Source organism: Branchiostoma lanceolatum, chromosome 7 (assembly GCF_035083965.1).
Source record: "Branchiostoma lanceolatum isolate klBraLanc5 chromosome 7, klBraLanc5.hap2, whole genome shotgun sequence".
Lineage (NCBI taxonomy): Eukaryota > Metazoa > Chordata > Leptocardii > Amphioxiformes > Branchiostomatidae > Branchiostoma > Branchiostoma lanceolatum.
In genome coordinates this window covers 13,565,413-13,593,296 of record NC_089728.1, presented here as the reverse complement: position 1 = coordinate 13,593,296, position 27,884 = coordinate 13,565,413, and the positions used below count along the sequence as shown (strand labels likewise).

The following is a 27,884-nucleotide window of genomic DNA, read 5'->3' as shown; positions in this document are numbered from 1 at the left end:
TGCACCTATAAGTTGTTATACATAAGTCCTGAGTGTGCTGTGGCGTCGATGGTCGAGTGGTTATTTGATTTCTGTCCTTGGGGAAGGTACTTAACACGACACCCAGGTACAACTTCGGTTTGAGAGGTGAAAAGGTGTACGTGGTCGAAGTAGAAGGTTTTTCACGACACAGTGGATTAGCGACCCGCTGTCCCTAGAGACTCAATGCTATAAGACCTTCACTTTCCTTTTAAGTCTTGTTATGCAGGCGTCCCGAGTGTGCTGGGTGGAGTGAGTCAGTGCAAAGCCTCGGGACCTTATTACGACTTTAGCAGCGATACTCGTGCAAAGTGTTCTGTGTGAGAGATGATCCAATCTAGGTACATGTTACATCAGGCTACAACTTTATGGTATTCTCTCAAGGACAACTAGTCGTAAACGAGGTCGGCCAAGGACGTCTGTACTGTTGGGAGGAAGTGTTCAATGTAATGTGCTTATTTTGGGAGTCGTAACAGTCATCACTATCATTTAAAGTATGCCATAAATGCCATATATGTTCCTCTTCGGGATGTTCCTAAACGCAACGGCACCATGTTCTTGATGAAAGTGTAAACTGCTGAGGATTTGGAGAAATGTCGACATCGTTTATTACGTTCGCGTGGTATAAACTTTTTGAGTTTACACAGATAGATCAACTTTCCTCCAATATATAATTAAGTGCTTAGCAACGTTATGTGACTGGAAGGTCTCGACATAAGCAAGTAAGTAAGCGACGTTATGTCAACTTCGTATACCTCCAACATAGAGTCATGCACCTGACATACTAAGGGACAGAAATGAGAGGAGGGGCTATAAAGATAATAAAACGGAAGTGGTGAATTTTCTCAAAGCACATCTTCTTACAAGCCTACTATCACTCTAGCCTCTCGACCTATTCAACAGCTAGATGCGGGAACAGGTTTTCCACGCCTAAGGTCGCATATTGTATCGATAATGGCTTAGACTAATGCATTTTCTATTAGAATACAGACAAGGTCACCAAGAGATCCCCTTTACGTGTAATCCTAGGCATAGAATAAATTGGCTTGAAGTACTCGGAATAACCTTATATAATAGCTTTATGCCAGTACACCGAGAGCGATGGAAAACTTTATTGATTAGTATGCATATATAGCAAAAGTATGGCTTGCATAAGGCTTTAGCTGATACCAGTGGTGAGTATTCCTTCCCAGTGGTGGTTACACCCACCAAAGGTCTAGTAACTACGTTGGAAACCACCAAAATGTCTCATTTATATACAAGGAGAAACAAATCTAAACCGCGACGTGTATTCATCTCTATTCTGCTCATGTTCGCGGCTAGGGACAGAGGTAACCACATATTAGACGGTGTCTTCACAAGTCTGTACTAACTGCACGTACCTCAAAACTACTTCTACCTTGGAGTAAACCGAATTATTTCATGAATGTGCGAATTTCGGATGTTATCAATGCACATGAGTGTTTGAAATGGATCCAAGTGAATTGCATTCCACATTCACCCACCGCAACTATGGGGGTAAGTGGAACGAAATTGTTCAGGAGGTTAACGTAGCGTAAGGAGTGGTTCTCGCCTCCTGTGAATTCTGAACAACTATCGTCTAGCCTGTGAGCCTTTCCTAAGTAAGTCTATAAAAGTTGCAATGTGGCAGTATCAAGAGACTGGACTAACACTTTATCTATACACCTGAAGACCTCGTTTTAAATTGGTATAAATGACATGAAAAGTGCCTTTAGTTAGAAAAAGAGTAACCACTTTGAAAGTAGAAGAAGTAGAGGGATTATTAATGGACTGTAACGAGAGGCAATTGAGAGGCAAGTCAGCTGACAAACACTCAGCGTCTATCTTGCATAGTATGATACATAGTATTAGTACTTTATCAACCTTGTCTTATCAATCGTCTGTCTTTTGCGGAAGCTACTCGAGCATATTTTGCATTGACGCTACAGGTCGTTTCTTCATCTGTAACTTTCCTGAAGTACAGTCAAGCTAGGGTGAAATCACTCATTAATCGACAAATTGCCACAGGGCATGCACGGATTATAATCTAGGCGGTCTAATCGATAAGCTGGGTTGCAATCACGCCTTCCATTTCCTCAGCTCAAGTTGGTACAGTAAATCAAATGTGATTTCAGCAACAGAATCAATAACACGGCAAACTGTAGAAAAAATCAGTAGCTTGTTGAAACATTACTGGTCGATGTAGATTGTTTAAGGGCGTTGTAATAAAGCAACCATTTACAGCGTGGGGTCATGTCGTAAAGCGGTGTAATACAATATTTAGGTTGTGTAATACTTTCAATGATGTCATGGAAATAGACGTGAAAAAAACGTGGCAGGAGCGTTAGTGGCACCAAAAGGCATTAGCTAGACGATTAATTGTCCAAATGGTGTAAATATTGTAGATTAATATCAAAGTGGTTGCATCGCTAAACCCTAGGCTGAAATACGTATTTTGCCAGAGAGAGACAGACAAACGGTGTCTGACAGCTATCTTCCATCCTTGCCAGTTTACATCATGATTTTTTCATATTATTCACTGGAGTGGTCCTCCAAAACATCTTCCAATAGTTATGTCAATGAAGGTATGATATCCAGGTATATAATACGCACTGCAAAATATATCAAACAACTAGATATACTATATAGTCTCTAACACAGTCAGATGGCATCCAACATCTTCCATCAGTGATTTGTGAACGTGTTTCTGCTGAACAAGTTGAACTACCTGATTTATATCCAGGCTATTACCATACCTGGGTAATTGTTGTACTTACAGGCTTTGATTGGTCGGTGTTTATAGCTGGCACGATTCCCCGCTGCGGATTGAACTTCGTGACAGTGGACTGATGAGGCAAATCTCACGATCGGATCGTCTCCTGTCATAATCGCACAGAAAGCAGTCCTTTCAGATGGCGATAATTGTGTCCTTTTCTTTCCATAGACGCCTATTCTTCATCCTAGATAAGCACACTTTTCAGGTAATGACGGTATCAGTAGACGCGTGTAATTTGTTGGCGTCAGAAGAGGATTTGGCACGATAGCTTTTTCATCTGCGTTGATTGATATTACCGCGAACGCGATCGGAATACACCGGTTGATGAGTTATTTACAATGACAGGCAGCAACGTCCAAAGAATACTGTGATTTAGAGCTTAGGTGCTGCGAAAAACGCTTTTCCACGTGCAAATGTACAGGTCCATTAGGAGTTTTACGCCTCTAACACACAAAAAAGCAGCTCGATTCTCTACTACAGCGATACATTGTATGTTGATTTGTCTCCGAAACATATTCCTATTGGCAGACGAAGTGTAGAATTATATAGATGCCAATTCAAATGGCCGGAATAATACCTCTTGTCTCCGCTGTAACTTAGATATATACATAGTACTTCATATTTGGAAGGTTGGTGATAGAAATAGTATGATTATAAGCAGAACATTCTTTGCAACGGTCTTCTTATTCTAGCAGAGACAGTGGGTATTCTTCACCACGAATAACGATACCCGGACTGAGCGCATATTAAGAGAGCGGAAATACAGTTCAAAGTTAAACCGATTGAGAGGATATTGACTGGAAACTCTCCAGCCCATAAGACCCACCCGGTCCAAGAGACACCAGTGCCTCCTGTGACCTTGCCATTGGCATCATCAGATCATCATCATTCAAGATTCCTGCTAGAGGGCACGTCAATCAAGTCTGTTACTGTTACATGTATACACTATTACATTTATACAGCCATGAATAGTTTCAGTAAGTTGGTGAATTACTAGAGGCCAACATTTCGGTGTCCTTCTGCTTCCTTCCTTGGGGCAGGAAATAATGACTGTTTCTACTTCCCGCTGCCCGGAGGAAGTTAGCCAAAAGACAATCGTCAGGACTGTAATTGTTATTAGTTGTGTGACTGTGATATTTGCATATCTTTGAAGAACAGTGATTGCTATCCAAATCTTCAGAAAGAGGTCTTGGATGTTGATTGCAATGGGTAATCAGCGAGAGGATAACAATTATCTAAATGTCAAACATTCGCTAACAAATTATCAAAGCGTTTGTGTCTCCAATATATCAAAGTAGAAGTACAATTCAACATTATGTAGAGTTACATGGGCAACCCGCTGTGTTTCTAGAAAACCTGCTGGAAGTTGCTCGAGAAAGATTGTGATGAAACCACGGACTTTTTCAAATGAGTAATACATCAAGCACCACATGTGGGCAGTTGTCCAAGAAAGTAACAGAGAGAAAATCCCATTAAAGACGAAAGGTTCCCTTCTGTTCTATATGAAACGTTTGTAACCTGAACAGCAAAGAGGTAAAAGTAATCTCGTGGTGTCTGTCATTTTCCTCGCGTAGAATTCGAAACAGCTTTGAACGGCATTATTCGTCAGGAGAATGCATCGCAAACTCGTATGTATACTGGCCAGATTCGAACCGCACTCACACATTGGTACAAACCATTCAATCTTGTCTAACTTTAGTTTCCCAAAAGTGGAACCGTTTTCTAATGACAGGCATGGCAGACATATAATTAGATGAACAACTGGCTGTATTCGGTTAAAGAAAATTTCTTTTTAAAAAATCCTTGAATGACGCACACATATATAGAAAATTTGATAAGTGTACACGCCTAGTATTTAGCTGATGGTAACAGGCCAGCAATAGACGTGCGGAACAGTAATGAACGTGAATCATAGACTATGAGGAGGTGAAAAAAATGCCAAGTACTGAAAACTTTCCTCGGGCCCAACTTTTTACACATCGATCTCTTTGCATACATAACTATTAGTCCTACCAATATTCATGTAGACAGAATTTATCGAGAAAACTTTGTCATGTAGGCAACAATTTACGCAGTGCGGTACTGGCATTGTCGGTATGGCTTTAGTTGAACATTTAACATAGGGTTCCGTGTACAGTACGACATCTATGACGAATCCAGTTGCACACACCCTTAACTTTGATGTACTTGAGGTATCATTAAGCATCGTTCAATACATGATTGATCTTTCTGTGAGACTGAAACTATCGTTACGGCGTTACAAAGCAAGGGATTTCTTGAATACTGAAAACTCTATGACGACTACCTTTCGACACACCCTTTGATTTTACGAGTCTAAAAGTATCGTAAAAACAATATCCAATGCGTTAAATGTTTTCCAGACAAGGGAATACATTTTTACCATCTTAATCCAGGTAACCCTTTCTACTAGAGAAAGCGATTGATAAGCAACCAAATATTTGACAGATCGTTCAATGAATTTCATAGACAAAGAACCCATTTTCTTAAGTTTGATGTGTTTTGTCTTCTTCTAGATCATACTTTTGAATTGTGCATCATATTCAAGAGTGACGCAAGTCCAAATATATATTTGTCACTACGCCATCGCCGTCAGGTAGAAAAGGAACGTAACTAAGCCCCTTCGCATCTGTGGTACTCAAAACAATACAATACAATACAAAATTTACAGTTTGTATTCATTCTACAAACATGAAGTATAGACGAAACCCTGCTAAAAAGGAGATCTTTCTGTCACGTTGATATAAGGCAGCTTTGCCCAGCTTTAAATTGTTACAGAGAGTAAATGAGATATCCTATACGTCTCTTGAAATCAGCCAGTAGTTAAAAGTTTTCACAACTTTTGACACATCGTTTCTGTGGTGTACAGAATTAAGAGGTTTAACAATTATCGGCTATGTAGAGGTTATCGATAAACATTGGCATTTAGCTACATTGTATTTGACAAATACATAGTGTGGCTCTGGAACTGCCGTTAGTCGGACAAAGGCTGTCCTGAATATCGCAAAATCTATGACGAATCCATCCTGATATGCCCTTTGCTTTGATGTGTTAGCCTTGAGCATGGCTGTTGTGTTTGGGATCTCCACACCAGGGAACAGGTGAGGAGTGTTGAGATGGTTCAGCGAGGAGTAGCCCGATACGTGAGTAATGATTACAGACGCACCAGTTCAGTCACTGCTATGCTGCGAAACTTGGGCTGGCAAACGCTAGAACTGCGCTGAAAGATTGTCCGCCAAGTCACCCTGTATAAGATCATCCATAGTACTGTTTATGTTCCACACGCGACCATGATTGTCCCGGTGGTTCGATGCTCCCGCCGCACCAATCACTCCCAAACATTGCAGGCCATCGCGTGCAGGAACAACTATTATAGGCTCTCGTTCTTCCCTCGCACCATCAAAGGGTGGAACGAACTTGAGCCTGGTGTGGTGGAGGCGGGGTCCCTCTCCCAGTTCAAAACCGAACTGGGGAAGACCCTGCTGCATTGAGCCACCCCTACACGTCCTTGTATATATGTAAATATATGTATTACTAACTCACTAAATTCACTTGTCCTGTCCTTTGCACCCACAAATTCAGTTGTTTATGTTCCTTAGCGCCTCTCCTTTATTTTCCCTTCGTTTTACTTGTTCTGGACACTTGTGTTGTATCTAACCCATGCGCAACTGCTGATCAAATATGAGGCTAAGCAGTAAAGAAGAAGAAGAAGAAGTATCGTAAAACTTCATGCAATGCATAATTGTTTTGTTTTTCAGCGTGCCACTGGTTACTGCCGTTATAGAATGTCGCACAATCTATGACGAATCCAGTCTGATATACTCTTTGCGTTGACATGATTGCCCATTGTGTCTCCAAAGCAATGAGATTCGGTTTGACCATGTTAGTCCCGGCCTCTCTTTAACGTGCAGCTTTGGCAACCCTAACCCTCTTCACATTTTCAATACGATCGATACAAACAGGAAATTATAAAGTGTTATCTCACAGTGTTATCTCAAACACAATTATTTTACTTAACTTTTTTTCTTTATACACAATATAAACAAAGGATAATGTCAGGCAAGAGGGACAGGTACAGCACACAGCCACGTTGATAAGTCAGTTTTACACAGACAGTGATACATGGTTGCGGAGTGAAAATGAGACACCCTATACGTCACATCAAATCAGCTGAGACTAGACCTAGACATTGTGAATGGGAGGATAAGCTTTCGTGCAGAAAACTAAGGCAGCAGTGATCCGATAACCTATCAACTACCAGCAAAATGCGTCACATCTTTACTGTCGAGAAACTCTATCACATGCTTCAGCAGTTCGGTTGGGGATATTTCCTGAGAGTCCAACCTTAGATTACGTTACGACACATGTTACGACATGTGACGAAGATGTATTATCGAAGGGGGCCGAAGATTGTATAACCTTAAAAACTTTCAAAGTCTTGGCTATAAAAATTCTATTCCGTTATCTTGTTGTAACTGACGAGCCAGCTTTATTTTGTTTCAACAAAGGCGTCGCAAGATTATCTTTACGTGGCATCAGTGTGATATATAAAATTAATAGGCTGTATTCTTTGTTTGCTCCTAGAGTCGTGGTGGTGTGATTTATCATCTAATGTTCTGACATATAGATCCCACCATAATCAAGTTTGACTTTCAGAAGGTTTTGACAAAAGACGATGTAAAAACATGCACAAAACGCAGTGTTTACCCTATAAATTCAACGTTATGTACCAGCAAATACCATTTCTTACTTAGGCATGTGCCATATATTTCAAACTTTATAAAGACCGATCGATACACAAACCTGAAAGTTTACCCTGAGTTCAACGTTATGTAACTGTAGATACCCTCATCACATGTGCCATTTATTTCAGACCTTACGATAATAGAAGGATAATGATGATCCAAAAGACATGGCCACCCACCATTCAATTGTGCTCACCATAAAAGTGTGGGTTGCGACGTCTGCGTGAAGACGACCTTTCTGACATAAAAGAAGTTGGCTGGCGTCTCTAGGCAATACGTGGGCGCATAACATTTTTATTTTGCCTCAGGAAGGGTTATAATCAACCTAATGTAACAAGAAGCATTGGAGTTGAAAGTTTTAAAAGAATGGGTTTCTTACCCCTATTTCACCAGTCCACTTCCATTTATATTTCAAGCGTGCGTTTGTGTTCTAGTTAATTATAGCTGTGTCTAACATAATGTATTATCTCTCAGTGCGATAATGTCTATCTAACTAATGTATCTAACTTAACTTTTGTACCATTAACACCAGTGTTTTATCAGAAAATGGGCACTTCATTCATGCATACAAACGTACAATGACCTTTGCAAGATTTCCTACAACTGCAGATGTACAAAATAAATACAATGATTTAACATAGAAATTATAATGTATGCCAATATGACCTTAACTACCATTCATAGTACAGTTTATAATATCTAATTATGTATTCACCTATTTGCACAATGTAGGGATTGTCTACTCGTACTGTGTGGTTGAACTTGCCTATAGAAGGCAGTGTTTCAAATTCTTTTTATCCCGTAGAAGGAAGGGAGATAACAGTCCATAACGTTCATATTTAATTAAATTTCGACAGAATGAGCAGAACCGATTGTTATACCTCCCCATTTCTACATTCAATCTGCCACTGCTAATTATCATCTTCGTAATCAAGTAGTTGCAACGCGTGTATAGGTGAAAGGTAGCCAGACTGCATTGAAACGTGACTACAATGCTGAATGCCCAAAATTATACTTCCAAATGCAATTCTAATGAGTCAAAGGTTTTACACCCATCCCAGATCTAGTTGCAGAACCGGGAAACGACGGCGCCCTCCACCAAACTAATGACTGTTAGATAGGCATGTTAGGTCAATGAATAGTCCCTGATCTGAAGTCATCACTCCCAACGGAAATTAAGTCTGACCCAAGGGGGGTGCCAATGGCATACATCACGTGGCGTCGTCAAGAAAGATGGACTAACGTCTTTATTCTCTCGAAAACCTTGACATCGCAAGGAAAGTTCGTTCGTTTTGATTAGAATGTAGTCAGCTTCTGAAGTATATGTGTACAGATGTACATGCTGTATCTGTCGAGTCACAGAACCCAATACGACATGTTTTAAGCCCCTGTCACACATTGTCGACCATGCACGGGCTTCCAATTGTTGCAACCTCCACCAGACAATGGTTGGGAGTTAGTCGTGAGCAAAATTATCAGTAGTCGGTGAGTTTGCCTACTAGTCTTTAAAAATCTGCGCCACCCAAAATGAATTCTTAAAAAGAAAAGTCGGGGAAGTCATATTCTGATTGGATGCGATCAGAAGATCCAGGCTACTCCCAATCCAGCACCAAACTTGGTTGGGGAGTGGTCGGAAGTAAAGTCCTGTTTCAGAATGCGCGTTGAATGGACAGACAATTACAACATGTTTGAAACTACTCCCAACGAAGGTGAATATATACTTTTGTAGAATGATGTACTTTAGAACCTCATCGGTGCTATGTTTTACAATGATTTTCATCCCAGTTAAATACCTGTAGGCCCCACACGTTGACAAACCATATTCAACCAGAGAAAAGACACCCTTACGTTATCTTTCCCACCGCATCTCATTGAGATGAATGAAGGGGTTCCTTCATCATGTAGATGCCCTTTCGGAAAGGAGTGTTAATAGCCTTGCTGTAAAATAGTAATAGCTGGGTACGTTAGGTCATGATTTAGTCATAACGCAGTTAATGATACCGCTACATCTGTAGAAATCTGTCAGAACAACAATTGGAGCTCCGACATGGGATTCCTTAAAATCGTAGCGTGTATCTGGGGTGTCATGAAAACTAATTATTGACGTACTGTATAAAATTTTGTTAATAGTGCTACGTATATTGAAATACGAGTCTATGTGACAGGAAGATATAGTGTTTCTCGGTATGAGAGGCTATACACAGTCTTGGCAACAAGTCTGGAATGTAGGGTGGAAAGTATTCGTGCATAAGAGGAACCATCCAAGGGAAATTTACTGACGCAAGGCACATGCAAAAATCTCCTTGAGACGACTTTAAGAACATACAATATACCTTTGATAAACACCTCTATTCGCGTGGGTGGAAACTTGAACTTGAAAATTGCGATAATGACAGCTTATAGAGATCTTAGGATGAAGAAAGAAGATCCCTGCGGGGGTGATTACTGGAAGTGAAGACCAGGCACAAGTTGTATCCTGGGGTTTTGGCAGACAGAAAAGGGATTTTTCTGATTGATCTGCGTGAAAAATTGGAGAGGATGACTGTGATTAAGATTTCCATCTGGAAGTTGGCGTGCTCAAATGTAGATTGAGACAATACTTGTGTTGTATTCTCACCAAGTAATTGATGAACCCTAGTTCAACGTGAACTAGTAAGTGAACTTCGAATGAAAGTGCTACTTTGAAAATAAGGGAAAGGGGCGAATTTGCACGGAAATTTAAGACCAGCTCTATTGCAAACTTTTCAGTTTCAAACAAAACAAAACTAAACATCTAAAAAAAATAAGCATTATTTTATTCACTTCAAAATGAAAAAACTTGTAAAATGGTTGTCAAGAAAGATAGACGTGGCCCAAAACTGGTCAAAACTACCCGCCAACCTTGGGGGCAAAGTCGGGGATGGTCCTGAATGTGTGACAGTGGCTTAGTTATAAGGTACCGGTACAATATAGTCTGATGAACTCAGTATACTGTCGTTTGTATGCCCTTTACGACCCACTAGACTAGTGCCTAGAGTCTAATTTGCTAAAATGATGACAAGAATGGGTTATGAAAAGCCAGAGCTTGTATCGACTCCATCTATACAGTTTCCAAGGTTATCAGGGCCAGGAAGTCACGAACGTAAATCAACCTTTGCCTACTATATTGATTTTCGGAAGACTTTCGACTGGGTAAATGGAGACCTTTGGCCCGCAGATTAAGTCAATCCGGGGTCAATGCAAAGGTCTATCAGATGTTTATGACTTTTATTACTTTCTTGTGGCTAATGTGGAAGTCCATGAGTTTACCAAACATCGACGCCTAACTTTATTTGACTTATATGTAAATGATCCAGCACCACAAGACTTAGAGGATTGTGCGATATCCAATGACAAACACTATAACAGTCAGTCTGCAATGCGGCTGTCACAAATGTGGAAGTGAATGAGTAACTTGATTTGTAGGTAACTGATCCACACGATTCAGCACCGCAAATGAAGGCTTAGTAATCAGTATAACGACAAATTCTATAACAATCAGCTTGCCGTTCCGCTCAGATAAGCACAGCAAGGCCAAGGGCAGTGAAAATGAACCACAAGAAATTATCGACATTGGTATCAAAGGAAAACGCAAGTTGTGCATTTTCTGGAACGTGATGTGCATAGAACCTTTACCGTGAGAACGTATGTTTTAAAACCTCTTTGCCTTGCGTCTTCACCAACACTTGGCATTCAACCCAGAAACCAATTGAATGGGAGGGCTCATAGTCTAGGCACACTTAAGTCCTGAAAGATCAGCGGTACCAGACATGCTAGCAATATTGTGACGTTCTTTATACGATGTGTAACTTTGTTATACAAGAGTCTGTAGTTTTAGGTGTTGTGATAAATGTTGAGAAATGCAAAGTACTAGGCATACCAGCAATATTGTGATGCTTATTTACACGATGTGTAACTGTGCTATACAAGAGTCTGTAGTTTAATGTGTTGTGATAAATGTAGATGGAGGCGGTACAAGGCATACTAGCAATAATGTAATGCTTGTTTACACTATGGGTTACTTTATTATACATGTCTAAAGTTTTAGGCGTTGTGATAAGAATGTAGTGTAATACAATGTGAGGGCGTTTCGCTGTTCTCTTTGTGTGCACATATGGAATTTGAAGGCATGAGCTGGGGGATATAGGAAAATGTGGAGAAGCCTTCTGTTCTGTAATGAGCACTGCTCGGAACAGACTCGTAAGAACGCTTGATGACAGGCTCACTAAAAGGGTTCTAGGCAGGACTGCCATAACAATAGCTTCTGATGTAATCTTACGTGTGTAAAATAAATGTGTTTCCAGGAAAATTTTTCCTAAGCTCCAAGCTGGAGTGAAGGACCTGTATATATCACAAAGCCAGCAAACGGCCATTCCTTTTGTGCAAACTTTGTTGACGACCTTGTTACTGTTTACATCACCTACATCCGACCTGTTGTTAAGCATGCTGCACTTGTTTGGCAGTCTGCCAGTCTCGGTAACAAGCTCGAGAAAGTGCAGCGTCGGGCATTGAGAATCATTCTCGGTGCCGACTTCACCTCTTACTCTGAAGCATGCGAGCGACTCGATCTGCCAACTCTCCAAACACGCCACCAATAACTGACCGTGAAGTTTGCCCAGTCGCTCGAACAATCTAAACTGTACAGACATTTCCTGCCCCTTCAAGATTGGAAGTGAGTGGCAGAAAGACCAGGTCATCTCACAGACTGAACAGCATGTTATGTAGAACTGGGAGATATCACTCAAGTGCAATTCCACACATGATACGGTTGTTGAACAACATCTGATATATTGTTAATTCCAGCCCTTTCTTTGTACTTTCGTCAATACTTCCGTTTGTCAAATTTTAAATGTTCTATATATCGTGTAAGTAACATAGGCTTTATTGAAGCTATTCTAACCTGTTAAAAGTGAGTAATTTGTATGTAAGTCATCTTAATATTTTAATACGAAGGTTGTCTATTGTAACGAAAACCCACGCAATTCAGCCTGTGGCTGCCATGTGATGTTTCGCTGTTTGATTGTTTGAATCGAATAAAAAACCATCGCGGGTCATAGAACGACTTTCCACCCCAACATCCAAACGGGCAACTGACGTATGGTTTAAACCTACACCGATGACATGTAGCCTCTGCTGCAGGCCCCACCGCGCATTTCTCCGACCACGTGCAGTTTTCTGATGGCAACCGGGTTCTGATTTAGAGGCCTCGCGGACAATAATCACATTACGGCAACCAATCAGAACGTAAGCTGGTATAATGTCTGTGTGCAGTTTGGAAATGTCCGATGGGGTCTGCAGGGGAGACTAGATGACATACTGTTTGATGAAGGACACGTGTAGCCATGGGGGGATATGGAAGTCGCATCAGCCTGCATCCCACACAACGTTAGGGGGCTTTAAAGTGCACCACATGGAGACATATCAGAGGGGCGCAGGAGCAGAGAAGGAAGCCATGACGTTGGCCAAGCTCGACGGTACTAGCGTCTGGGGGCCAGAAGTGATTCGAGCCGAAACCGCCACATAACCAAATGCGTCACCAAGTGCGTTCGAATTCAGCTGCGGGCTGGTGCGCTGGAAATACCAGCGATGAGCACAGACGGCAATTATTATTCTGCCTGTCCCACAGAAAGAAAACTGTGTGGGTTGTGTGAGTTAAGAGTAGCTGAAACTTGTAAGCTTAAAAGGCCATTATGTAGTCCATTATACACACTTTACCTTAAGCGCTCGTCTGAAAAATGTGTGGGAATGTAGGTGGGAGGCTAAAGGAAAGGCCTCTAGCTGATTAACAAAAGTAGCTCGCAACGCCCATTCAATATACATGATAGAAACTAAAACAGCACATCTCATCAGAAGGCAAGAAAGTACTTCCGTTTATAGTTTTATCAGGGTTGCAAATCTGATATTATGAGATTCCTCATTTTTTCAAAAGGTTGGTTTCGATTTGCTCTTTTGTATATCTTTTTGATAAATTATTCCTTTTGTTTTAAATGGTGGACACTTAGCCTATTACTGTCGATTACATGTCTACCATATTTCATAATTACCTCTTTCTTCTATGCTAATCTGTTTAATCGGTGGCTTCCATGGCTTACTCGTTACGCTTTGAAAATTTCAAATCAAATAATAACTTTGTCAAACTACATAAGATCACCATCTCGCTCATACATACCTTTAATTCATATGTGCCTCCACAGATATTGCAGTTGTTGAATATATACGATGTCCTTCTATTGAATTTATTCTGCAGATTGCACAAATCTTGATATAATATCTATATATTGGTTTTATACAAGCCCATATGTGCTGGGCGTTCCGAAACGTTCACTCATTTTTCGTTAGTCTGACATTGGAATCTATATCAATAGTGGATCCATATTTGAATTTTACTTTTGATCAATTGTCGCAACAAATCAGATATTTGCGGTAAGAACTTAATTGGCCCAGCTGTTATGGTAGTGATTATTCACTAAGTTCCTTTTTATGGAGTTTCTTTTTTTTTGTCTCATCCAAATCAATGAGGCATGAACGTGGAAAACCATTCAAATCCACTTTAGTCAATATCAGTGACAATAAAGGCACGGTCCGCTTTACATGATGACAGTGGATGCGCCCGGTCGGCGCTGAAGACATGTATCATCCAGATCCTTCCTTTTCTAATAGAAAATCCTCGTCGCAAATAAGGATTAACAGCGCTTCAGGTGTCATAATTCGAGATCACCTTATAAAACGGTACGTTAGGCGGGTAGAAATTCACCGGTACCGACAATGCAATCATCTTCGGCTTAGAAGGATGAATTTTACATCTGAGTGGATTGATGTGATGACGTGCAGGGAGTGCTTACCTGCGTGCAGCTCAGTCCGGACTACTGACGTTATTGCTATACAAGAGTCGTGAGGCGTGGCAACCACTGGTTTGGTAGATGACTTTGGAGTGTGCACGCACCATTCCGCGCCGCACCGCTGTCGGAGGTAGTCGGGGAGAGCATTTGCTGATGTAGTTACTAAGTGAGAGCTTCACGACGATGAGACACATCGGAGACATCTTTGGCGTTCCTGAAAACCACAGCACATTTGGCAACATGGACGAAAACGATACGGACATCAACGACGACTTTGCCGATCCAGAAAACAACGTTACCGTCTATGGACACATGCCCGGGCCAGTGACTGACGTCGTCTTGCCGGTATTCTATTCTGTCATTTTTGTTGTGGGCCTATTCGGTAATTTGGTGGTCATAACCGTCATACTGAAATATCACAAAATGAGGAGCGTGGCTAACATGTACATTCTGAATCTAGCCATTGCCGACCTCTGCCTCCTGTGCATTCTGCCATTTCTGACCACGAACGTGTTTTTGGGTTACTGGCCCTTCGGTGGCGTCATGTGCAAGGTGGTGGTAGGAGCCTCCAACCTGAATGGCTTTGCGTCTTTTCTTTTCCTAATGACGCTCAGCATCGACCGCTACCATGCCATGGTCCATCCGTTGAAGTCCAGAAAGTACCGGACGATTCGGCGTTGCAAGTGGGCCTGCCTCGCCGTTTGGACCGGCGGCCTGCTCGTGGATCTACCGTACATTATCTTCGCCAACACCGTGGAAGAACAGCAGCAGAAGGTTCAGTGCATCCTAGACTGGCCGAACCAATATCTGGACCAACTGGCCACGGTGTTCTCCTTCGTCATAGGGTTTGCTATTCCGGTGACTGTCATCATCGGCTGCTACTGGGCAATACTTGTGGGTCTCCGCCGCAGTGACCAGCCGTCCCTCCAGCTCCGCGGCAGCGCGTCGTCCCAAGCCTCCCGTCGCAGACTCACCGTCCTGGTCCTCGTGGTGATCATCGTCTTCGTCGTCTGCTGGCTCCCCTACCACCTCTTTGCCATCTCACGGCTTCTCATCGACCCTGAAGTCATATTCTCCGACCCCAAGACGGCAAACATTGTCCAAAACGTTGCCCTCAGTTTCAACGTGCTTGCCTTCGCCAACAGTTGCGTGAATCCGATGCTCTACAGTTTTCTCGGTAAAAACTTTCGCCAGAGCTTCAGGCAACTCTTCTGCTGCAGACAGCACGATGACATCACCGCCCTAAGTTCCAGGTAAACTTTATCTTTGAAGATATCATTAAACGTCAATTACAGAACAACATATCTTGGTGTGATGCTGAAATGTATTTTTCTTGTTGTTGTGGCCGCTACATGTTAACCCAGTATCCATCCAATTCTAGATCAGGATTTCTCCTCTGATAACTTACCAATATTCAGGCAAAACGGAGCTAGAATAGGATGAATACTAGGCTAGCCACATGTTTCCTCTCAGTAGGAATACCCAAAAGGTTGAAATTTCAATCATTATTCCAGAGAGAAGCTTATTCCTTCATGTTCTTATATCATGAATAAAGTCTAGTCCATTGTAGGAGGGAGGTCTCCTATTCAGTGCAGTTTCGTCTTCAATCTGCCTTTGGGCCGTTCATTAGTGATACACTTTGAAGTCAACTCAGTGACTTTCTCTGCTGAATAGACTAGAAATGTCATTACCTAAGGATATCACTGCCCTAGTTTGTTCAATAGGATTAAACCTTTTTATCTTTCTCTGAAATGATAGAAATTTCATTACTATAAGCTGATAGCAGCCCCTGGGTATACTTGTCCCATTTTTCATAATCACTCTTTGATAGGATTCGACATAAGCAGTCCGGCAGGCATGGATTGTGCCTTGGGTCCATTTCCTAGGAGACGAAGCTCTGCTTTGGGAATGTTATATTGCTTCTGAAAGTACAGAGAAACTGCGATCTCTCTTCAAGTAAAAAAAAAAACACCGCCTCGTGATTGAAATTCATATGGGACGCTGCAGATTTAGACCACTCTGCGCGCCTGTGCTCCGACGATGGGTCCTGTAGGTGCTATTAGCTGGGAACCGTTTCAATGCTGTTTTGATCTTTCTCGCTTTTACCAAACCGAATGTTGCCTTTGCTGATTCCCTAGACAACGACAGCGAAGCTATTAAAAGCGGTTCTCGGAACTTGAAAGTAACCTGAAAGATGGCATTTAGTGGTATGACATCATGGTTACAAAGGAGTTTTGGGCCCGTTTTCTTTGCTGACAGCGAGAGCGAAGCTATTTTGAAAGCCATTAAAAGCGGTTCTCGGAACTTGAAAGTAGTCTGAAAGATGGCAATCTAGTGGTATGACATCATGGTTACAAAGGAGTTTTGGGCCCGTTTTCTTTGCTGACAGCGAGAGCGAAGCTATTTTGAAAGCCATTAAAAGAGGTTCTCGGAACTTGAAAGTAGCCTGAAAGAGGGCAATCTAGTGGTATGACATCAAAGTTAAAAGGAGGCTGAGTTGTGGGCGTGTTTTGTTGAGCGCCAAGCCAAGGACGCTGCATCATGTATTCATGAACTGAAAGTCCGAAACCATGTTATTTTCCTTTCTGCTGGTCATTGACACTTCTACGCTTACGCAACGACATTTTGCAAAAATAATTTGAAAGGAAATTTGTCGGTTACAATTGAGACTTAGGTTTCGGCCAGTTCTGTTGAGTACCAAAGCAAAGGACGCTGCATCATGTATTGATAAACTAAAAGTCCGAAACCATGTTTTTCTCCTTTCTGCTGCGCTGTTCATTGACACTAATGAATCTACGCTTACGCAAAGACAGTTTGCAAAGATTACTTGAAAGGATATCTGCCGGTTACAAGCGCGGATAATCATATGAGTTTTGGGTCCGCTCTGTTGAGCGCTAAAGCAAAGAACGCTGCATCATGTATTCATGAGTTGAACGTCTGAAACCATTTCCCTTGCTACTGGTCATTGACATTCATAAATCTATGCTTACGCAAAGACAGTTTGCAATGATAATTTGAACGAAAAATTGCCGGCTGAGATTCAATAGACATCATTATCCACCAGTATAAAAGATATATGCCGGAGGCATGCCTCATGATATTCAACTATCTTCTCTGAAAGATGTTTATCGCTTAAATTGAGTCTCCAATTTGTCAGAAGATTAGGCTGATCTACCCGTACCATGTATTGCCAGCCCATAAAATCGAGGTGGGCGGTTGCCATGCATGTTCAAGTTGGCTATCAACCAACCTAAGCTTATAAAATCACTACAAGCAAAGCCTTTAAAAGCGCCGACATCTTCCAAGCTTGCCAAAACCCTCGATTGGCGAAAACAGTGCTAGATACACGTAGATAGAAAGCAAACGTTGAGAGACATTCGTTGATTCGATGAATCAAATCGTTCAGAGGTCGTACCGAGGTCGCTCAGCTTCTAGTGGAAAGGAGGAGGTAGTTATTTATTAATACTTCTCTATCATATTTGTCCAATGCAAATGACAGTTGATTTAAACGTATGTATCATTGAATGCTGAAAATCTCACTTTGCGACGAAGCTGCAAGGTTCATCATTCGCATGCACAATACGGTATATTACAGGTCTACTGGTCGCGCGCGTCGCAAGAGGGGCATTGAACGTTTTTTCTCGATTAAATGAAATCGGTAGGTCCTTCCATGCCGCAGTCGTCAAGACATACGTTGTCATAGGAACCAATCTCACTCGATTCTGAAATCAACCAAGCGTCATTTAAGCAGTCATCACGTTATAGATATTATTTGAAATCGGCATGTTTTTCGATTACACAGTCGCCATGGAATGAGTTGTCATTGGCACCACTCTCATTTGATATTGAGATTGAAATCTATGATCAACCAAACGTAGTTAGCAGACGTTACTGACTGATGAGTTTTGCAAATAGGTTGTTGAAATTGATGAATACATCTCCCTGTACTAACTTCAGGCAATAATGGCGTATAAATACATCTATTACTTACTACCTTACTGACTTAGTGATGCTTTATTTGAAGAACAGGCGAATAGAAATTATTTATGTACTAATCACAACACAAGTGCGGTCCCAATTCAAACCTTTAGACATTTCTTTATCAACTGCCGCATTGACGAACTGATTCTTCATTTAGATCATCTTCAGAATAAGCAAATAGATATAATTTATCCTTCTATCTATCTATCCCACGACCCTCTGGGACAGGGTAATTTATTTACTAATTACAACCCAAGTACCGTCCCAAATGAAATATTAATGGTGTGCGGCAGAAGAATGTGAGCGCGGAGTCCATTCATACGTGTAATATGCAGTTCGTTCATTTACAGAGAACTACCATGGGAGGGATAAGATGTATAAACGTGTGGTACATCTCAATTTCTCTTAAGGCATGACTGCATGCTGCAAAGTCCATCATCACATCTTGCATACCTCAAAACAAATCAAAACATTTACGCTCACAGAACAACATGCACGCAATGATGCTCCTCTTAAATATAAAAGTTGTTGAAGTTATTCATTGAAAGAAATGAATATCATATGCGATAAAGAAGAGTAAAGGTTTAACTTAATTTTAGATTCTCGTTATTTGATTATGAAAATAAATCCACATGACGTATAGTGTTACACCAGAAGATTTTTATATTCAAATTTGCATTTTGCTATATGCTTTGTCATCAGATGGCCGAGTGGCTAGGCTAGCGGACACAGGATCGTGAGGTCACGGGGTCAATTCTTGTTTAGACGATGTGTTTGTGAGAAGGGCACTTGACAAGCCCTTTCTCACTCCGCCCGGGTGTAAAATGACTTCGAACTGACTTCGAATTCAGTTAGGGAGGTACATATGTAAATAGTTGTGGAAGCAGAAGGATGGGCTCCACCTTCCAATACCGTGTGAGTGGATAACAACCCACTGTCCATATGGCATCTATAATGCCTGGACTACCTTTACCTTTACCTACCTTTATTATCATTACAGCTAGCCTGAAAACGGTTTCGCACTACAAATCAATGGAAAACAGGTGGCTGGCTTATTTCCTCTTATCAATTATGCATGAACTTTGGAACTTTCCACCAACCAACGGCATGGAAGGACGCTTGCGTTAAAATCAGGTTTGACGATCGAACATAACACATTCCATAAAGTTGCTATTTACATTTACAGTCTTTTGAGTAAGAAATTAACATATTCTTGTCCTGAGATTGATACTGTGGGTTTCCCTTCGACCGCCGTCACGTGATACACACTTGAACTTGGCAGGTACTTCAATGTCAAAGTGATCTATACGCGAAGTTTTTATCTTATCGGGAAAGCAATGATGGATTGTTATCGGTTGTCCCTATGGGGTGTTTTGCTTAACATAGGATGGGCTAGACATATTTAGCATTAGACTCTCGCTATAAAACCTCGCAAATGGGTCGGGGAAATTGATAAAGTCATCTCGGGTCTTAAAAGTAAGGTAATAAACAATGAACATAGAGCATAGGGGAATTGCGTTAAGACATTGAGACAAAGAGATCTAATTCCTATTGTCTATCGGCCTGTCTGGCTGATACAATGATACTTTAAATTAGAAAGAATAGGGGAATTAAGATAATTTATTTTGAAATTACGAAGCCAACATGGCGCCATCTCGTCATGGTTGATATATGTAAGTATAAGTACATGTTATGGTGTGTTCTATATATACTAGCAATGTGGTCGAGGAAATCCCACACGGAGCCCAATGATACGTGTAATAGGCCACATTTTATCTACGGAGAAATATCAAGGGAGCGATATCGTGAACAAACGTGCGGTACATGAAAATCATGTTAATTTTTCATGAGCCGGAAACGCTATAAAATCCATCATTAAATTCCTCGAAACAAATCAAACCGTTCGCGTTCACAGTCTACAGCAGTTAGAATTAAGGTTCCTAAAGCCCCGGTTCCACATAGCAGACCATTGCCCTCATGCCCAACCTCCCCCAACCATGGTTGGGAGTCGATTGGGAGCAAGTTCGGCTGTGGTTGGCAGTTGGTCGGCTTGGTTGTTACTGGCCGGCTGAGCCAGCCTAATGTTTCAGAAATTGCTTAAAACATTTGGGAATAAACTAGAGATTCGAAAGCATTCGGAGCTCGGTCGGGAGTAAGTCATCTACCGGTTAAAAAATGGTTGGGAAATGGTTGGGGCACGCTTGTTCGCAAAAGATAGACGTGGCCTAAAACCGGTCAGATTGCTCCAAACCTTGGTTGGCTAGAGCTCGAGGGCAATGTCTTGAATGTGTAACCGGGGCTGAAAGCAACTCTGCCAGCTTTGCCAACTCAGCCAAAATCGAAACAGCTGCTCTAGAAAGCAATATCATTATATGACCATATAGAAGATTACAGGTTTAACGTCTGCGCTTCGCTGCTGGAAATAAGACCGTCTGGCTTATCTGGCTGGGCCAGGAGTTTCTGGCTCTATCGTCGCCCATCAGAAGAGCGATCTAAATCAACGGCATCGACGTCAGTACCATGAATTCACGCTCAAGTTCAAGGTGATGTCTGACAGGTAATATTGCTGGTACATTTCTCACACTGCTGCGTGCGAGACAAAGTTGCGGTAGTGTTATCACAGAGCTACACACACCGGGATATGGATGGAAGGATATCACAGCATGAAGACGTATGGCTATAAAAGATAACGTACTGCATACATATTGGAGTGGTGTTTTGGTATTTGATAGTTAAAAAGTCCTTCCCATACTATAGGGTGTAAGGGTCGCGTTTCCTGAGCCCTTGGGCCTCACAGCTGTTAGAGCACTGATACAGTCAACTCTGGATTCAGAAATCACTCAAGTCGCTGAGGAAAAATGTTTGCTCAGGACAGGTGGTAGCTAGGGACAGGGTGCAGTTAACAATGTAAAAATGGACGGGACTGTTTATGACTTGTGGTTAAGCTTTATATTAACGACCCCCCCCCCCCTTTGACCGCAATTGCATGACTGGCATTTTTATGTAGTTCGATAGCGTAGTAACAACTTTACTCAAGTGTTAAGATAACACTCCCAACGTTATGATAGTCTTTCACAGTTAGTCGATAGCAAATAAATAGCTAGCCAAAAGGAGCGCCTTGAAATGGCAAGCCTAATCCAGGATCAGAGAAACGCAGTGACTGTGAGGCGCTGATTGTGAAACCTAGTGTATGGGATGGTGAAATTGATGAGGTCATTTCGGCGCTTCGGCGTTCGGGTAATAAAGAATGACTGAGGTGTATGAGCGGATTACATCAAATCATTGAAAGCAAAACAGAAAGTGATCTAGTTCTTCCTGGCCCGTTGATACGATAATACTACTAGTAGGCTTTACCCACAGAAGAGAAAACGTTATCCCCGTCAAATCCTACATCATACGCATCTACATGACAAATGATCTTACATTCTATAAGTACTTCTTTAGATAGGAGAGGAAAAACAGTAAGTGTCGTTTGGTAACGTAAATGTTATGATGTATTTTCATAGCCGTATCGTCTTATTGAAAGCAAACATGATTTTATGAATGGCACATTTGTAGCCATTTCGCTACACATAAAGATGACTACTCAATGTCTCAATGGTCACTTAAGTCTGGAATGTTTTGCACGGTGTCATATATATTCTATTTGGGTCTTGACTCTTGAGCCATCAGTTGTACCATATTTTTGATGTGATTGCCTTCGCAAAGAAGTTTATGTTCTGATGAGTAGCGTGGATTTGTGATTGTGTTTGTGTTTGAAAATCATAACTCAAAACGCTATGGCAGACTTATTATTTTACGTACGAGGTTGGGCCTTGACCTACCAAAGAAATAATTAGATTTTGGGGTCCCTAGTTGGATAATGAATGCAGCGTTCTCTACATGAGATGCTGCTCTTTGCTACGTGAAAGGACGCCGTGTGTCTTATCTCTGTCTGCCAGGAGCGATCTGACAGTATCACTGTTGTCAATCAGCACAGTGGTTAGCACTGACACGTTTCCTTAGTACTTTGTACGCTGAACGTGCAACGGTTCTCAAGTTACGTGGGAGAAGACTGCTTTTTACCCCTGTCATGCATAGCCGACCAGGACCTTCTTCCTACCATGGTTGGGAGTAGGTCGTGAGCAAGGTCAGCCAACTACGAATTTGGAAAAATCAAATTCGGCTAAGTCACATTCTTCTTGCATGTAATCAGAGGGGCGAACAGGAGCAGAATAGGATGGATTCCAGGCTAATTCCAACCCAGTGCCGGCCAAGGTTGGGGAGTGGTCGGGAGGAAAGTCGTGGGAAGTCCCTGTGTAATGCTACAATCGCATTTCCAAACCGTGACCCGGCCGGGCTGCTTTCGGGAACTAACAATAGATGTGTATATCAGTAGATATATGCACAGATTATGCTCTTGGATATTTTTGTATGTTTTGTGTGTTTTGTTGTCTATTATATCATACTTTTCCGTTCCCACAAACTGCCAGGCCTGGTACCAGTTTGAAATGTGACCGTAGTATTACATGATGTTAGTTATTTGAACTTCCTCTCACACCTTTTAATGTCCATCTCAGTTTCTATAGCCATTGGAGGACACAACTTCGCAAGCACTACAGCAAAGGTTACTGGTAGTGATGTGTGATCAACTACCATACTCTCTCATACGTGCCACATAAGCAGAGAAAGTAGTATGTAACACCCGGCCGAGGTAGGGTCCTACGAACTCTTTAAAGTGAGCACTCTACAAACTTGGCGATTGCACCGGTCAAAGCACAGAGTGCAACTGATCAGTATTGTAGTTCTGAGCACGTACGATAGCTAAGTCAAAGCTGACGGTACCTATCAGAAGGTATTGTCCATTTCAACGTTTGCCAGACTCAAGCAATAATACCCGCGTGAAAATAAAAGACCTAATCCATCTCTTACACAAGGCAATCTTACTGCATGGCTCTAGGTCTTCTTATTGCCACTTTCAAGTTCTGTAGAAACTTTGAACGAACCGTCGGCATCAAAGGACTTTTGCAAGCAATAAAAGACATGCGTCTTCATGTGCTAGTTTCAAAGACTAAGATCTTCCCTCCATAAAGTTGGCAAGATGGATTCACAGCCTCTCTGTTTTGTAGATAGTCCAACTCTTATCCTAGCGTTCCCTATCTATGTAAGAAGATGTAAATAGGCTTTCCAGTCCGATCAAGTGGAATAAGCTACCGGACGGGGTACTTTTTACTTGAAATCGAAAACTTGTTCCCGTGCCAGTCGAACGTAGTTGGCATAACTTGCCATAAGCCAATGCTGACTCTGAAACCTGGCAAAAGGGTTTTATAAAATTGATGAAGCCATTTCAACGCGTTAACATCAGATACTTAGGAAATAGATTGAAGAAGGGGCACGGAAGGATTACATGAAGACATTGATGGTGTAGAAGAAAACAATCTAAGACTTAGGCTTTTGATACTTAATTGACATGATGTATATAGAAATAAAACTGCATCTGTTTACAGATCACAACATAAAACCACAGCTGTTTCACTTATTCGTGGCACACAATGTTGTATACATACATCCCTGCGAACTCTGCATTGAAAATATAGTACATGAAAGTGTTGGAAATTATACCAATGACTGTACAAGTACATACCTTCATCCTATGATACATAGTCTGTTGCCTCATGTAGAGTAGATTAGTATCCTAGCATTAAAATAAGTAATAGAAGTTGACATATATTGTATCTTATACAATCGTTGTGCAATTGAAATGTTATGCAATAGACACTGCTTCCATGCGTATGAAGATATCAACTGAGGGCTGTGAAACTTATTACGCCATGTCATTTTTCCTCATCAGGGGAGAGCTAATATTACAGAGTCAGTTTTGTGATATAAATCCGCCGTTGTGCCCACAGGGTAGCTATGACTGTAAAAAAAAATCAATAACACAGCTTATAAAGACTAACTTTAACAGATAGGGACGCTGAAACACCGTGTGAGGAATGAAATCATTGCGAAATCAGCTATTTCAACAGAGTCTCTTGTAGGAACTACTCAATTACATCAAGCCACCAGTGGCAGGGAATACATAGGCTGCATAAAGGCTCTGTCATAACGTTTATCAAAATTATGTTTCTCTATGTGAGTAATACCTCGTCTTAGTTTCCGAATGCACAAGATTCTAAACGCCATGGGAACTTCACTATATTACATGCAAATGCAAGAATATGGTAGCCCCCGTTGCAGACTCCTTCCGACTGTTTTCTTTTTCAAGTTATAGTTTTATTATTGTATTTTTTTTCGTATTGCTGGCCGGCGATAAGAAAAAAAATGTAATAGTACATAAGAAAACTGTAACATGAAAAAGAAAACAGCCGGAAGGAGTCTGCAACGGAGCCTAAGAATATGGGTTTTAATAGCGATAGATCATTTGTCTCTTTGGTCCTGCATCCTAGTGATCGTCAGTAATGTTGTTTGCATCTAGGTCAGTCGCTATGTTTTTGGCATGTAGCCATGGCGACAGAAGGCTCTTTTCAGAACTATATCAACCACATTGCGGTCCACTACACTGCAGATAGTCACTACCAGGCTCTTTTGTAAAATAGAAAAATAGTAGAAATTGGATTTTAAAAAAAGGAAAAATGATTTTCCGGGATTTCTGCTGAGATTCTATTTCCCAGCCCACAGTAGGGTCTGGTAGAAACGACTCTACAGAGGGATTTGATGGGAAAATATATTATTCTACCTTTGCCATTACTGAAATCCTCACAGACATCTCGTCTTAATGCTAAATGCCAAGCCTCATCAGGATCAGCCATATATAGTTTATAGAAAGGCCACTGCAGACTTAGGATCATCAGTGGGGTATTGTCGTGCCTTATCAACCAGACAGAGCAATGAGACACTGTAGAATCCCGCTGGATCGCACGGTAATCCAAAGGTTAAGGCTTTAATTCCAGACCCCGCACTAGTACAAGACTCTTTATTAACGATTACTTCCGAGTCACTTGGCTTTTAAGAAAGAGTACCAGAGTGTACAAAGTGAAAGCCCTAGATTCTACAGAGACCCATCACAGAATATTGATCTTTGATTTTCCCGATCATAACGACGTACCAGTCATGGTTAAATGGTGGAAGAAGCGGGTTGTCATCGTGCAACGTGACATGAATGTGAGAGTAGCAACTCTAGGAGAAGAAATGTTCAATGACTTCAATGGCTGTTTTTTTCCCTCTAATCTTTGGAGGAAAGGGAGGTAGGCAACGGAGAAGATGGAGGGATAATGTTAGAGAACGGGCAGGCATGACACGATGTGAAGCACTAAGAGAAACAGAAAACCGAGAAGGGTGGAAAAACTGGTTGCCAGATCTTCTATGGTGCCTCAACGGCCAAACAATTACATTAGTCCATCGCTGTCCCATCATTTTCCCAAGGACTACGAATGCGGCCAAACAATTACAATTAGACTAGAGGATAGAAGAAGAGGAAGATGTTTGGCTACACTGTTTGTATGTTCCTGGAAAAACTAACTTCGGATTATTTCCCAAATGGTCTGACAGACTTTCATTTTGAAATTGTAATGAAAACGTCTGCTATGACTGTCGACCTACTTTTGTACCAAACGTAATTACAGTCGATCGAAACAGTACAGAACCGAATCCACCTGTTGGAAACTATACACAACCGCTACACAAGAGGTCATGATTGTATTAAGCATCCCGTGGAGTTTCTTGAGCGTCTTCGCGACATTATTGGTCTGGAGTAAAAGAAATGAGAAGAAAGATAATGGGACATAATGGAAATAGATTTTTACGAGCTATCATTGATGTTATTACTTTGTCGCTCTCTTTATTGTCACGTTCTTCGATGGGAAATCTTGGGAAATGGCGCTTTGAAGTGTATCTATAGATGAGGTTGCATGATGTTCGTACTAGCAATGATGACCACGTTCTCGTAAACATTAGATTGTTGAAACTGTTTGGAGGATTGTCCGCTAACATAACCGATATTTCATCAGCCCACGTACATAGGCAAATTCCGAGCAAGATATGAAAATATATAACTACCAAGTAGTAAAGCAAGGGGTAGTGTGGTAGCAGCCAGGAAGGTATGAAATGCCTCCATGTGAGAACCGCGTCCGGCTAGTTTACGGGCTTTTTTTTTTTTGCAACACTGCATTGCCAGGCTTCGTGGATGGTTTGTCATGTCCTGTTTTCTGATTCCACATCAGGTTACTGACTGCTAACAGATTTCTGGCAGATATTCAGTCTAGGCTTGGCTTAAATACACGCCCCTAAAAAGGAGGCCAGACACGGAGCCTGCTATAAAGGCTATGCAAGACAAGCAGTCAACATGAAACTAACCAAAGTTCTCCTTGAATCCTGCATTAAATGCAAGCTGACTACATAGTCATGACTTGGGGGATACAAAAGTAAAGGCGTAGACATCACGGCACCATGAATGGTAGAGGCAACAAATAGCAATCTAATTACCCTTGAAATTGAGGTGCTCCTCGTGATGTGAGGTGCATGGGACTGCATTTGTCGCGTATCTCTAATATCTACTCATGCAGAAGAAAACACACACAAGTACAGACAAAGTTTGAAAATAAATCACAGATTTTCATTTACATGTCAATTTTGTGTTGCTCAAGCTAAACATTGGATCTTTCCATAAATGTACAATTTCATACTCATGTAGAGGAAAACACACACAGATACAGACGAAAGTTTTAAAAAACAACACAAATTTTCATGTCAAATTTATATGTGTCAATTTTGTGTTGCTCAAGCTAAAGATTTGATATTTCAAAAAATGTACAATTTCATCACTGTAGTTTATTGTTTGTATGCAAGTTTGAAATTTCACCAAAAACGATGCTAGGGATAATGTACATCCTTTAGCTTCGATAAATGCATCATAACAACGCATTTTTTGTCTGTGACTTTCCAGGATACGAGACACAGGCTTGACCCGTGTGTCCATGAAGACCCTCCAGAACACAAACTGTGTGACGGTTGAGCCGAGAGTGATGGAGAGCCTCGTGTAGCGGGCAGACAGGACACGGACAGCACCGGCCATATCCCGCACGGGTAGGGACACAACATTTTAACCTTCTCCCTGCTGCCTAACCCTGTAAGCAGATCATAGATTTGGTGTCCAACGGGTACTTTAGCAGGAAGAAGGTTAAGGGACTGTAGAAGAAGAAAAACATATCTGCGGGGCAGCGAGGAGAGTGAAAAAGTAGGGGGAATGGAAGACCATTCTGCACATTCTATGTCTCAATTTCATCGTTAAAATGTATATATTTGCCAAAAAAGAGCACTTCTTTTACCCCCTTTCCATTGAAGTAGAGAAAATTGAGCGACTAACAATCGTATTAGTTGATCAAAAAAATATCGTTGATAAAGAGGTGTATTTTGTAAGTTTTGTATGTTGTATCTTTCGATGGCAAAATCACAACTGCCGGCAAAGACGGGCCTACATCCCGTGGGACTGTCCTGCACAGCAGTAACGAT

At 41.4% G+C, this 27,884-nt stretch overlaps 1 protein-coding gene across 1 annotated transcript; it reads left to right on the top strand.

Annotated features, from left to right (window-relative positions):
• The first annotated feature begins 14,151 nt into the window (after window positions 1-14,151).
• Window positions 14,152-27,648, top strand: LOC136439438 (somatostatin receptor type 5-like). The gene is made up of 2 exons (XM_066434887.1): window positions 14,152-15,667; window positions 27,319-27,648. Exons 1-2 carry the CDS (start codon window positions 14,598-14,600, stop codon window positions 27,413-27,415), a joined length of 1,167 nt encoding a protein of 388 aa, XP_066290984.1. The 5' UTR covers window positions 14,152-14,597; the 3' UTR covers window positions 27,416-27,648.
• Window positions 27,649-27,884: the final 236 nt, after the last annotated feature.

Excerpts from the sequence above, each read along its gene's own strand:
- LOC136439438 (XM_066434887.1), top strand. The coding sequence starts at position 14,598 with ATGAGACACATCGGAGACATCTTTGGCGTTCCTGAAAACCACAGCACA. Across the intron at positions 15,668-27,318 it reads ATCACCGCCCTAAGTTCCAG|GATACGAGACACAGGCTTGA; the intron begins GTAAACTTTATC and ends GTGACTTTCCAG.